Consider the following 12,419-nt stretch of genomic DNA (forward strand, 5'->3'; position numbering starts at 1 on the left):
TTTGGAGTTCCAGCTATGATGCAGTGCAACTGCACAGCAAGGACATGGGTGAGCTGGGCTGAGGAGGAGGAGTGGGAAGCTCCTCACCTGGGCTGCTCTGGGGCCTGGATAATGAATCCCTCTTTCTGGTTGTTGATAGTTTTTTCCCATTTTTCAGAGGTTAGACGCCATCCTTGAAGTAGAAAGAATATCTTCCTTACAGCCTGGTTTTTAGTATGTTAAAATTCCCAGTGGAAAAAAACCAACTTTTGTGATCTTTTCTTCCCTCAGGAATCCCAGCAGTCCAGTTTTGGCACTGGAGAACAGAGTGAGTATATTAAACTTTTGGAATATGTTTAATGCTTTTGTTGCCATCCATGATTCTCAGCATCTCCTAAGATGTTTTTTAGGGAATGAGATTTTCCAGACTGGTCATAAGATGGAGTCTACTTTCTCAAGTTTTAAGCAATAAAACAATTGCTTGATTTCCTTTTGCATTTCTTTGTTCAGATATAGGAAGTTATTACTGAGTTGCAAGGGTGGTTTTTCTAGGGGAAAATAACTATTTTTAATTGATCACATTTTCTAATTCTTTAAAAAATGCTTCCTTGGTTGATTGAATTGAAAATAGCTGAGTGCTAAACCAAAACACTTTTACAAAACCCAACTCCCTGCTTGGGGACATATTAGAAACTGAAACAGTGCTTTTGCTTATATTCAGTAGAAAAAGCACATTGCAGTTTCACTCTTTGTTTTCACTTCGACATTTTAAAATCAAGAGAGAGAACTGGTTAAGAACTCATATAATATGCTTAGTAATATCCTTGAACTTCTTGTCCCAGAATGCATTTTTGGATTTTAGACAAAAGCAGGTTTTATTTCTTTTAACTGTGTAATTATTTTGAATATTGCTGAAAGTAACACTTAACACAGGTAACATACCAGCTAAAATTGAAATCCATTTGTACTGTTACCTTCCAAAAGTCTTTCCACTCCTTCTTGAAGTGATTAAACAGCTTAAATAGTAAAAGAAGAATGGTTTATTCTTAGATATTCACAAGCAGCTTAATGTGAACACCTGATACAGTGGGGATTTAAGGAAACAAATTAAAGCTTAATTCCATAATGCTAAACCATAGGCTCACGTTATAGGAGCAGCTGATCTTTAGGTGTGCAAAGGAAGAGGAAGGTTAATTAAACACAGAGCCAGTTTTCAACTCCAGTTTGGATTTTTTGGAAAGCTTTAAACAGTCTCAGTTCTTGTTTCTGTTAAGCTTCACTCAGTTATTTGCCAGGATTAAAGAAAAGGGAAGGGGAAAAAACCCAAACTGAAAAGCATGATGATATCAGTGTGTATTCCTGTTGTCAGAATTGGTGTTTCAGACAGATTTTGGGATGTGGAGGTTGCTCATCCACTCAAAAGCTGTGTGGGGATGCTGAAACAGTCAGAGCTCAACAGACAGATCTATGTCCCATATCCTCCATGTAGAAAGCAATAGTTTAATCTTAGTAGAAGCAAAACAGATTTCACAACATTAATAACAAACTGTGTATTCATTTAGACAACAATGATTTAAATGATTTTCTAGATTTTCTTGATTAAATTATTGCCTGTATTTAGTACTTTGCCTTGGCATTCCCTCCCTCCTTCAGTCCTTCAGGTGGGAGGTGTCACCTGGTTACTGCTCCTTCCTGTCCCCTCAGCTGTTCATGGTTTATCCATGACTGTATCCTTGTGGCAGCTTTGGAGTGGCTTCTTTTGCTACCAGAGTTTTCAACTGTGCATTTCTTTTTCTCTTCTTCTAGAACGATATAATCCTTCATCCAAAACATCCAATGGTCATCAATCCAAATCGTAAGTAGCTGTTGAGAAAACATTTCACAAAAACCAGTCGTATTTTAAGAGATTTGGAAAATAGCTGTTAGTAGAATGTGTCAGTTCTTGCACAGACACTTCAGCATCCTCTCCTTGGCTGGCAGGAGAAGGGGATCAGCATGTGAGAGTGGGCAGGACAGGACTTACAAACATGTGCCTTGCAGAGCTGTCAGCTGGAAGCAGCTTGTAGGTGTCACAAATACAGGATAAGGAAAGGTTTTGGATTGGAGGAGACAGAAAACTGTGTCTTGGATCTTGTGAGGTTTCTTCTGCTCGGTCTTTTAATTCACTGACGAATGTTTCTATTAGTTATGGGCACAGACACAGCAACACAGAAAAATTTAAAAGCAACTGGAATATTTTAGATGGCTGTAGTCCACCTTTCTCATACCTAAAAATCAATTATATGCAGTTAAAAGATTGTTTCCAAACAAATATGCCCCTAGAAATAAATATTTACTGGCTGATTGTATGTTAATGAAAGTAGAAGCTGAAAACTTAGTTACCATTTGTTGGGGTGCAGTCACAGAATTAAGTCTGGTTCTTCTGCCACTGAATTGGTAAGATTGAAAAGCACATGACCTATGGGAAAGAAATAGAACAAAAAGAAACCCCTCTCAATTAATGTAGATTTACAGTAAGTTTTGCCAAAACATGCAGTTTAAGAAGATGTTGAAGGAACTTTGCTATTTCCAAAGATGGGAAATGTGAGGACATCTGAGAACAAGAGGCAACATTGGACACATGCTGAGCTGGGATGCATGGGAAGAAAGTTTAGATGATGTTTACTGTGACAATTTAGCTTTAAATGATTTTTTTAAAAAAAAAGTGAATATGATCTGGTAAAAAAAGCCTCTAAAAAGGAGATAACTGCATCTTTTAGAAAAGGATAGCAGTGACAAATATTTCAGGAACACGATCCTAGAGGCTGGTGTTCCTTTCCAGATCATCAGTAGGAACAGCTCTACTGTGAAACTCACAAGTGTCAGACTTTTTAATCCTTTCTCATTTTCTTTCTGCAGATGCGAATCGAACCAGACAGAGTAAGATGTTTTATTTTTATAATCAAACATATTTCTAATCAAACATATTTCTCAGGAATCATAAAAACCCTGTTAATATGTTTTCAGTGTGCTCATGTATTTTCAATCTTGTGAAATAGTGTGTGTATGTATGACTACCATAAGTAATTATTGCTTTGAATAATAATAATTAATTATGGCTTAGGACAGTTGCACTGTTGCCACAAGACAGGAAGCAGCCACTGGTGTTGGCTTTCTTTATTCCATTCAAAACACTGTTCTTGGCCATTGTGTGTAAGAAGTTGAACATATACAAGTTACCTCCTCCCACATCAGTAAATTGTGTCAAATTTCCTTTCTAAATTTAACAGAATGGACTAAGGAGTCAAAGTACCTGAATCCTTATTCTTCTCTAAAGAATGACTCAGCTCACCATTCTTAAACATGAAATGTTTGAATAGTATCTGGTGGCTTTCACCCACGCAGCCTCTCTGTAGGATAAACAGTGGCATGTTGAAATCTAGAAGAATGCTTTGAAAGTAATTAAAGTACCTGGAAAAACTTGTCTCACTTTCTCCCTTTTACTTAGTATGTTGAAAGATGACTTAAAACTCAGCAGTAGCGAAGACAGCGATGGAGAGCAGGTATGTTCCTTAAATCAGAGTTCCAGAAAAACACTGAATTCATTCGTGGTCCAGTCCTGCAGCTGGATCAGTGTCCCAGCAGCAAACTGGGCAGCTTAACAGGAGATTTCGGATTAAGAAACTAAAATCTAGTGGAATGTTTTTAGGCAAACCTCAGGTATTCCTAAATGTAATCTTGGGGGAAAATTGTTTTGTGAAAACATTATGCTTTTATCTAGAAATTCTCATTTACTGATTTCACATGGGCTTTCTCTGAACATCAAATGGCAATAGTGTACTTTAAAACATAAATAATGGCTAATTATTTAAGATAGAACCTTCATGTTCTGCCATTCCAGCTAAAGAGTTCATGGTGTGAACATCTCTGTGCATTGGTACCTTGGGACTGTGTTTGGGATGATAAGAGGTGCTGTATATGTCAGTGGGAGTACAGCAGCACGTTTATTTTTATCAAAACATCTCTTTTTTACTCTTTTTGGTATTAACTTTATGCAGCTTCTGCCAGAAATGGCCCCTAGCATGTGAAATAAAAATGCCTGTATGTCTGTGCTGCCCAGGAGTAACTTCACTCCTCTGGTGTTTCTTTTCTTCTTGTTCCCAGTTCTAGTACTTGATTTTCTTCCTTTGGAAAACTTGGAGATAATGCATTTAGTCAGTGAACTCCAAGTACCCTGGGCATTTTAGGATTTTCAGCATTGTGAAATGCTGAATCATCTGATTCAAAAAGATGGAAACATGTTATTAATTAGTGGTGGAAATGGGAATTCTCACAACTGTAGTCAGAATATAGAGATTTGTGGTGAAAACCTGGAGAAAATAACTCTGCTTTTCTTTCTGTGTAGGGAAAATGCAGATAAATTTAGGCTGCTGCAAATACTGAATGAAGATGTTATATTAAAAAAATTAAAGCCTCTGAATTGATGTCTTGCAACTTAATTGTATATACAAGCCTAAAATAACTTCTAGAAGCTTCATGCTGTTTTTCTTAATTGCAGGACTGCGATAAGACAGTGCCAAGGAGCACACCTGGAAGGTAGGAATTCCTGGGGGATTGCAGCATAGGAAAGAGAGGGAAGATATTCAGCCTAGTCAGCACTCTTGGCTTGAGCTCATTTCCAAAATTCATATTTGGCCTTTCTCTTATATTAAAGCAAAAGGTGATTAGAATTTAATCAGTGATTAAATAGTGTCTATCCTGCAAATTACACTGACCACTTTGGGAAGCAGGGAAAAGCCAAAGTTTGGTTGTTTCCACAGTGAACTGTGTTCAGTTATGTTGCATTTTCTAGTAAATGTTAATTAAAATTTTATATTTTGTAATTTCTAATGAAAGGAGTTCTAGGATGTATCTGGGGCTTGGGTAATGTTTGTTTTTCACCATTTTTCTTTCAGTAATTCTGAACCTTCCCAGCATAACAGTGAAGGAGCAGATAACTCCAGGGATGACTCGAGCAGCCACAGTGGCTCTGAAAGCAGCTCAGGGTCTGACTCGGAGAGTGAAAGCAGTTCCAGTGACAGTGAAGCCAATGAACCATCCCAGAGTGCATCCCCCGAGGTAGGGTTTGACCCATGCTTGGCATTAATGCTCAGCTTTAACACAGGAAAGAGTAATAAATTCTCAAACTGTTGGAAAAAATAAATAGACCAACGTGGGTTCTTTTTCAAGCTGGACTGTTCTTCTGCTGAAGGACCTGTAGTTGGGTATGACAATTCTCTATATAAACAGACACCTGATGTTTAAATTTGAGGTGGTCTGTACCACCAGTTGTCTGTTGGAAAGCAGAAGTTAAATAACAGTACCTTAAAAAACTATGACATCAAATACTGCCTGTTGATAGCTGCTCCAGATGAAGGGAAAATTGAGCTGTTATTTATACCTGTATTTAAATTGTTATTTATCTCAGGTTTTTGGGTGTACCTTTTGCTTTGGTGTGCAGCATCATACAGCTGTCCCATGGAAAAGATGGAAGAAATGCAATGAAAAATGAAATATCTTCTCTAACTCTGTTTTTTAATTTGTTTTTAGCCAGAGCCACCGCCGACAAACAAGTGGCAACTGGATAACTGGTTGAACAAAGTCAATTCCCATAAAGTGTCACCAGCTTCTTCCGTGGACAGCAATATTCCATCTTCCCAAGGCTACAAAAAAGAGGGACGGGATCAGGGCACAGGAAGTGGGTACACTGATCAAGGTGGATCCAAGGATTCCATTTCTTCTACACCAGGGCGAGATTCCAAACCCACCCAGAAGGGCTCGGAGAGCAGTCGGGGCAGGCAGAAATCACCTGCCCAGAGTGACAGCTCGGCACAGAGGAGGACTGTGGGGAAAAAACAGCCCAAGAAAGCAGAAAAGACATCTGTGGAAGAGCCTAGAGGAGGTCTTAAAATAGAAAGTGAAACCCCAGTGGACATGGCAACAAATATCCCTTCAAACAGGCATAAGGCGGCCACAAAAGGCTCCAGGAAACCCAATATAAAGAAAGAGCCCAAGTCTTCCCCTCGGCCTACAACAGAGAAAAAGAAATACAAGGCTTCAAGCAAATCTGCCCAGAAATCCAGGGAATTCATCGAAACAGATACCTCATCCTCTGATTCAGATGAAAATGAGAGTCTGCCTCCTTCATCACAAACACCCAAATACTCTGAGAGCAATAGGACTCCTGTTAAATCTTCCATGGAGGAGGATGACAGCTTTTTTCGGCAAAGAATGTTCTCTCCTATGGAAGAGAAAGAGCTTCTTTCACCACTCAGTGATCCTGATGAAAGGTACCCACTCATTGTGAAGATTGACCTGAGCCTCTTATCCCGAATACCAGGGAAGCCTTACAAGGATGCTGATGCACCCAAAGTGGAGAAGAAAAGCGCCCCGGAGAAGCACCCCAGGGAATCCCAGAAACAGCCGTCGGACAAAAGTTCTACAAAAGGCAAAAGGAAACACAAACAGGTGATAATTTTGTAGAGAGATTTACCTGTTACCTCAACCCACGGTGGATTGTGTGTATCCCAGAACCCAAATCACACCTCAGTGTAGCAACTGAGCAATTTAAGAATGGCTTTGCTACCTGTTTGTGTAGAACACATGGATCATCCCTGTGCTTTTAAGGGAGAGACTGCTGGGATTTTCTTTTGGAGGAAGGACACCCCTGTAGCAGTGTTAGTTAGCCCTGTAGCCAGAGCTCATGGAGGTGACACATTCTGTGCCTCTGAGCTCTTCATCCAGCCCTCTCCTGCTTCCCCTTGACCTGGCACCAGCTCCTTGTGCCCTGCAGGCCAGCACAGGCAGCTGATCCAGTGGAAAATCCACCTGGGAAAAAAAACCCCAAAAGTCAGTTTTCATCTCAGTCAGCTCCCTGAACTATGGAATTGGCTACTGCCAGGATAAGGGATGAGGCAGGACTGCACCTTGGGCATGGCAGCAGCAGAAAACATGATCTCGGGGTGCTGCTTCACTGGGAGCAGGGGATCTCTCCATAATAATATTCAGTCTTTTTCAGAAAAAGCATTTAATCTCTTCAACTATAAGTAAAAAGCAAGAGTGGGCAGTAAAATGGAGAGGAATCAGTGGAGGAATAGTACTCTTGGGAGGAATATGTCAGAAGTAGTTGATGGTGTAATTTTAAACTGCTTTTAGAAACCTCAACACACGGACAGAGCAAACATGGGACTGTCAGATGGACTCAGTGATCCACTTTCAGTTTTTATAAACATCTGGTTTCCGTGAATTTAGGACTGTGAAACCCTGGATTGGGGATTCAGAAATCCCTGTGCTACCCTGGATTTCGCTCTGATTTTGACAGGGATTTGGCAGTGGTTGTGAGACTTTGTTGACATCTGCAATCCAAGGATTCTGTGAAATCATTCAGAGAGTCATTTGAGGGGATAGATAATCTCAGTTAAACCAGTTTTCCCACTGAGCAACCAAAGTAAACTTGATCATTTGCTGAAATTAATGTCATCTGGGAGACTTGACATGTAACTGCAAACAGAGGTTTGTCCTCTAATATTCCTAAGTTTCCTGTTTTCTCTGGTTAGAGAAATGAAGTCAGAAAAGGAGGTTTTTTTGTAAAAAGGGGATCACACTGACCAGTACAGTGAATAATTACTTTTTGCAAGTGTTGCTGTATAATTCCTGATGTTCTGGGAATGCACCCACATGCTCTAATGGATCTGGATTCACTGACTTTTCTTTCTTTGGGCAGTTACACCTTTCAGTACACATTTGGAGTTAGAGCATTAAAGATCTGTGCTCTTACATCTAAACCAGAAAGCTTTGGTAAGACCAATTAATTTAGGTTTTATCCCAGAAAACAGTCTGGTGGTTCATTTTTGGGAAGCCTCTGATTACTTTGAGGCTTCCTGGCACCACTAGAGAGGATGGAATCCTGTGTGAGGCAAATAAAGAACTCCCCTTTTCTCTGTCCCTCCAGTTTTAGGTTTGAGTGCTCCAAACACAACTGGCACCACAGGTCTACTCATTGTTTGCTCTTGTGTCTCCTTGCTCACAAGGCTCAGAGTTGCAGCATCAGTGTCACAAAACAGAAACCTTTTGGTGGGATGTGTTACCAGGTGATTTCCTCTGAGGCCTCATTTTCCGTTTATTCACTGTATTGATCCCTCAAGTGCTCCATGAAGACACTTGAGAAATTCATCTTCAAGATCCTTTGACTTCAGGATTAAATTTATATAAATATATAGTCTTCAACATCTCTGAGCTTAACTTAATAGACTGATTAGATTTTTACCCTTTCCTGGCATTCATAAGACACTCTTTAAACCCTACAACATAAAATCTGTCTCCTGATCTTTGCCAAAGCCTTTGGCAGATTTTTCTTGTATTTAATGATGATGATATATTTGTGCTAAAATGAACAACTTGGCTGCTACTGCTTTTATGCAGGTTGTAGTTTAGTAGCCAGACTTGTTTTTTCATTTTGTTCCAATATCAAGGGTCTGGTCAAATATTTGATAAGGATTAGATGCTGTAGGTCATGTTTTTGTGGTCTGTGTGTATTTTACTCTGTACACTGTGAAACACCTGCTAAATAAGGTCTCTTAATGTGAAATATTGCCACTGTCAGTGAAGCTGTAAAAGTGGATATTTCCTGGATGTATTTCTTGTTTGCTTTACTCAGAATGAGGATGAAAACAGAGCCAGCGAAAGCAAGAAAACGAAACTGGAAGAAAAAGCTCAATCAGGACACAAGACTTCCAGCAGCAGGGAGTGAGTATCTTGGCTGTTCCCAACACTGAAGGCTCAGGGTTATCGTGGAGAGGATGGTGCCTATCTGCACCCTCTTCTCCACTCCCCTACCCCAAGTGTTTCCTTAATCATTTAGTAAAATTTTATTATTTCTTACCTTCAAAAAAATTTATTTCAGAGTTTCTAATATTAGTTGGTGGAAATCAATTTTCATACCCAAAAACATTGGCCAAAGACAATTGTGTTACTTAACAGAAGACAGGTGATTGCTTCCTGGTTTTCTCTAATACACAGTGGAGTTGGTTTTGGTTTAGAAAGCAGCTCTGCAGCTGGCTTTTTGATCTTGCAAAATCTGTGCTTTTAAATTAACCCAGTCTGGTAATTCTCCATTTAGCAAGTTTGTAAGCTGGGAGTAAATTACACAACTGACTTTGTCTTGGAAGCTGATGGCACTGAGCTTTGGATCCATGGATTTAGCCTCTATCAATTTAGCTTGGAACTTTAGCTAAAGAAAAGAGAGAGTGACCCAAAAGCAAAGTAATACAGAAATAGCAAATCAGCAACACTGTTTAATATGTTATTTCTGAGTTTCCCATGCTTTTTGCAATTGATTTATTTGATTTATTTCTTGGTCAGTGTTAATTCACAGAAAAGAGTAAGTTTTTTCCACTGCCTTTTAAAAACTGCTGTTTCAGTTCTGGCAATTGAAAACTGGTGTAATTGTGCCATGGATAATATTTCTAGTGAGTAATTGCCAAATTACAAATATGTGAGAAGCTGCAGCACATCAGATGTTACAACTCTTCTTTGCCCCTCTCGAATTAAACAGTGTCTTAGTGTTTGTTAGGAAGCAGATGTGGAATGAAGGCATACATTTCTAGCTTGATTTTGCTTTTTCACCTACTATTTCTGATATTTCCTTGATTGCCAATGCAGTTCTCTGAAAGACACTTAATTAAATGAAAATCTATGATTTTATAGGAATAATGTGTAGAAATAATAATTATGGGAAGCCAGGAATAGCCAACAGCATCCCTCAGCAGCCAAGGTAAGACTGTCCTGAAAGGCTGCACTGAGGAAGTTTTCCCATTCCCTGGGTTCCAGAGATTTATCTGGAGCATCTTTCCCTGGAGCTGTTGGCTGGCTGGTCTGCACAGACAGCCTGGCGCTGGCATTGGCTTGCAGTGCTGAAATTGTGAGTGTTTAGGGTGTTTTTTTTAAGAACTGGTGTAGGGGTGTGGTTTTATGGTTAGAACTTGTCTGGTTTTGCCTGTGTTTTCAGGTCAGAACAAATAAAATGGTGAAAACGAGTTCAATCTGGCTTTGAAGAAACTTATTCTCCAAAATTATTCTCCTTTTCTCCATAGCTGGTTTGCCAAGTCTTGTTTAAAAAACAAGGGTTTTTCAGTTTAAAAGTTAAAAATCAAAATTTTGTGTGTTGGGTTTTTTTGGGTTGTTTTTGTGTTTGTTTTTTAAGGAAAGAAACCCTAACCTTGAATTTGTTCCTTTTGTGCAGGTCTTCAAAGCCAAGTGCTGTTAAAGAGAAGGATTTACTGCCATCTCCTGCTGCCCCAGTCCTACAGAAAGATTCCAAGCAGGAACACGGGTCCCGGAAGAGGACGGTCAGTCAGTCATCATCCTTAAAATCCAGCAGCAACCCAGGCAAGGAAAGCAGCAGTGGCAGCAAAAGCAGCTCCTCTTCCAAGCAGAAGAAGACAGAGGGGAAGGGTTCCAGTAGTGCCAAGGAAGCCAAGGTAAAGGGCTGACTCTGTACATGCCTTAAACCTCCTCCTTTGCTCTGCAGTTTGATCTAAACAGTTTTTAGTTCAAGTTAAAATGTAATTAATATTAGGTATGCATTGTTTCGTGTCATAGTGCTTAGGTGCCCTGGAAATCCATAAGTTAGAAAACACTTTGGGGGAAAGGTGGAATACTAATGATTATCCTGCCAAATTCTTCTGTTAATTAATGAAATTAGTTTAGTCTTAGTCATCTCCTGGTGACTGATGCTGCCTGTGTATTAATTGGTTAATAAGAAATATTGCTAGAAAGCTGTCTACACACTGGTAAATGGAACAATGAAGTTGCTCTTGTCTCCTCAGAGCAGATATAGAACTTGTCCTGGTTTTGCAGGAGAGCAGGAGCTTGGTCCATGCTCAGTGCTGGAGTGGGAAGCTGTAGCTCTCATTTTATGACATTGTAAGAGCTCAGAAAGATAATTTTAACTCCAGCTCAGGAATTTACAGTGCTCTCTGTGGTTGGGGGGAAAAAACATGGTTATGAAGATGGTGCAGAAAATGGTTTTTAAGAGATTTAGGTTGGGAAGATATTTAGATGTGATGGAATTTAAAAATATAAATGTCCCAAAGCCAGTTGTATATTTGCGATATGTTTATCATTTTATACTTCAGCTGTGCTTACTCATACCTTTCTCAGAGTAGTACCTACTCCTGTGGGGGTTTTTTCAAGGCAAATGCGTTCAGCAGAGTGTGTTTATAGAAATGAGAAATCAAAATCCTCATCATCTCTTGGTTAGAGTGGAAGAACAAAATTTAGAAACAGTGACATGGGAGATTGAGGGAGGAATTTCCTGGATCTAAGTGTGTTTAGAAAGCCTTGGCTGCATCCTTCCCTCTGATGGAGAGGGTTGGAGTGAGGAGCTCCATCCCAGCCTGGTGTCTGTTCTGTGCCAGCATTAGGCGGGAGCCTCCTGGAAGTTGATTATTTATTCCCTGTGCTCAGTGGCAGCTCAGGCAGCTGCAAACTGTCCTTGTTGCGTAGAATGTGTGAAGTCAGGGGAGAAATTTACACAACAAATGCTTCTCTTGAAGGCAGAGGAAATTTAACTGTTCTTTAAGTGTATTATTTGGCATTGATTTCCCTTTCAGGAAAAGATTGTGAACAATTCCTCCAGCTGCCCTCCTGCCTCTGCTCAGGCTACGGAAAGTGCAAAGTCAAGGAGAGCAAAGCTCGTTTTTGATGATAGGTAAGAACAGAAAATTGCCTTTCCCTCTCTGTGCCTGCAGATCTCAAGCACAGCCAGCTCCTCACGGAGAAGAGTTGTCATTTTGCTTCACAAAAGATCTGACATGAAAGCTCTTTGTCAAAGAAAATACCTTGAAAGGAAAATAAAACAAATACTTCACCGTCTTGTGCAGACTTTAGGTTTCACTTGTGCCAACTCAGATCTCAGCACAAGGTTTACTCTGAAAGCACTTCTTTAAATTCATTCTACAGATGAAATTATGTTTGGACCAAATATAATAGTAGCTTTCTGGTTAAAAGCTCTTTAGAAATAGAAAAAAGTTGAGCACATATGATGGTTAGGATACACAGTCATTTAGGACAAAATAGTTTATGGGGATTTTGTAATTATCCCAAGATAAAACAGAGCCAAGAAATTGAGATAAGATCAAACTTATTAAAAAATTAAAACCTGAAATTGTATGGAAGTATAGGAAGCCATAAGGAGAGCCTACTGCAAGGAACAGTAATTATGACATGTTCTAACCTTGTGGTTATAACGGAGCCGTTTCAGGATTTCATCAGATTAGAACTGATTGAAATAATTTTACAGTTATAGAATCTTGTTAATATTAACTGTTGCTTTGTAATGACATCAATTTCCTGTAAGGGGTCTGGTAAAAATGTTCATTTCAAATATTTTTAATTCTTTGACAAGTAAAATAGGATGGATG

At 39.5% G+C, this 12,419-nt stretch overlaps 1 protein-coding gene across 6 annotated transcripts in view; it reads left to right on the forward strand.

The window, feature by feature from the left end:
* The window catches only part of AFF4 (AF4/FMR2 family member 4), a 55,083-nt gene that overhangs the window by 28,261 nt on the left and 14,403 nt on the right, over positions 1 to 12,419 (forward strand). For all 6 annotated transcript variants that reach the window (XM_027683002.1, XM_027683004.1, XM_027683003.1 and 3 more), the window contains exons 6-15: positions 271 to 307; positions 1,786 to 1,834; positions 2,878 to 2,898; positions 3,467 to 3,521; positions 4,517 to 4,554; positions 4,914 to 5,076; positions 5,548 to 6,465; positions 8,654 to 8,742; positions 10,238 to 10,475; positions 11,610 to 11,707. In XM_027683002.1, coding sequence (XP_027538803.1) covers positions 271 to 307; positions 1,786 to 1,834; positions 2,878 to 2,898; positions 3,467 to 3,521; positions 4,517 to 4,554; positions 4,914 to 5,076; positions 5,548 to 6,465; positions 8,654 to 8,742; positions 10,238 to 10,475; positions 11,610 to 11,707 — 1,706 coding nt within the window. The remainder of the gene's footprint in view (positions 1 to 270; positions 308 to 1,785; positions 1,835 to 2,877; positions 2,899 to 3,466; positions 3,522 to 4,516; positions 4,555 to 4,913; positions 5,077 to 5,547; positions 6,466 to 8,653; positions 8,743 to 10,237; positions 10,476 to 11,609; positions 11,708 to 12,419) is intronic.

The sequence above is a fragment of the Neopelma chrysocephalum genome, unplaced genomic scaffold (assembly GCF_003984885.1).
Source record: "Neopelma chrysocephalum unplaced genomic scaffold, ASM398488v2 Primary Assembly neopelma1_63, whole genome shotgun sequence".
Lineage (NCBI taxonomy): Eukaryota > Metazoa > Chordata > Aves > Passeriformes > Pipridae > Neopelma > Neopelma chrysocephalum.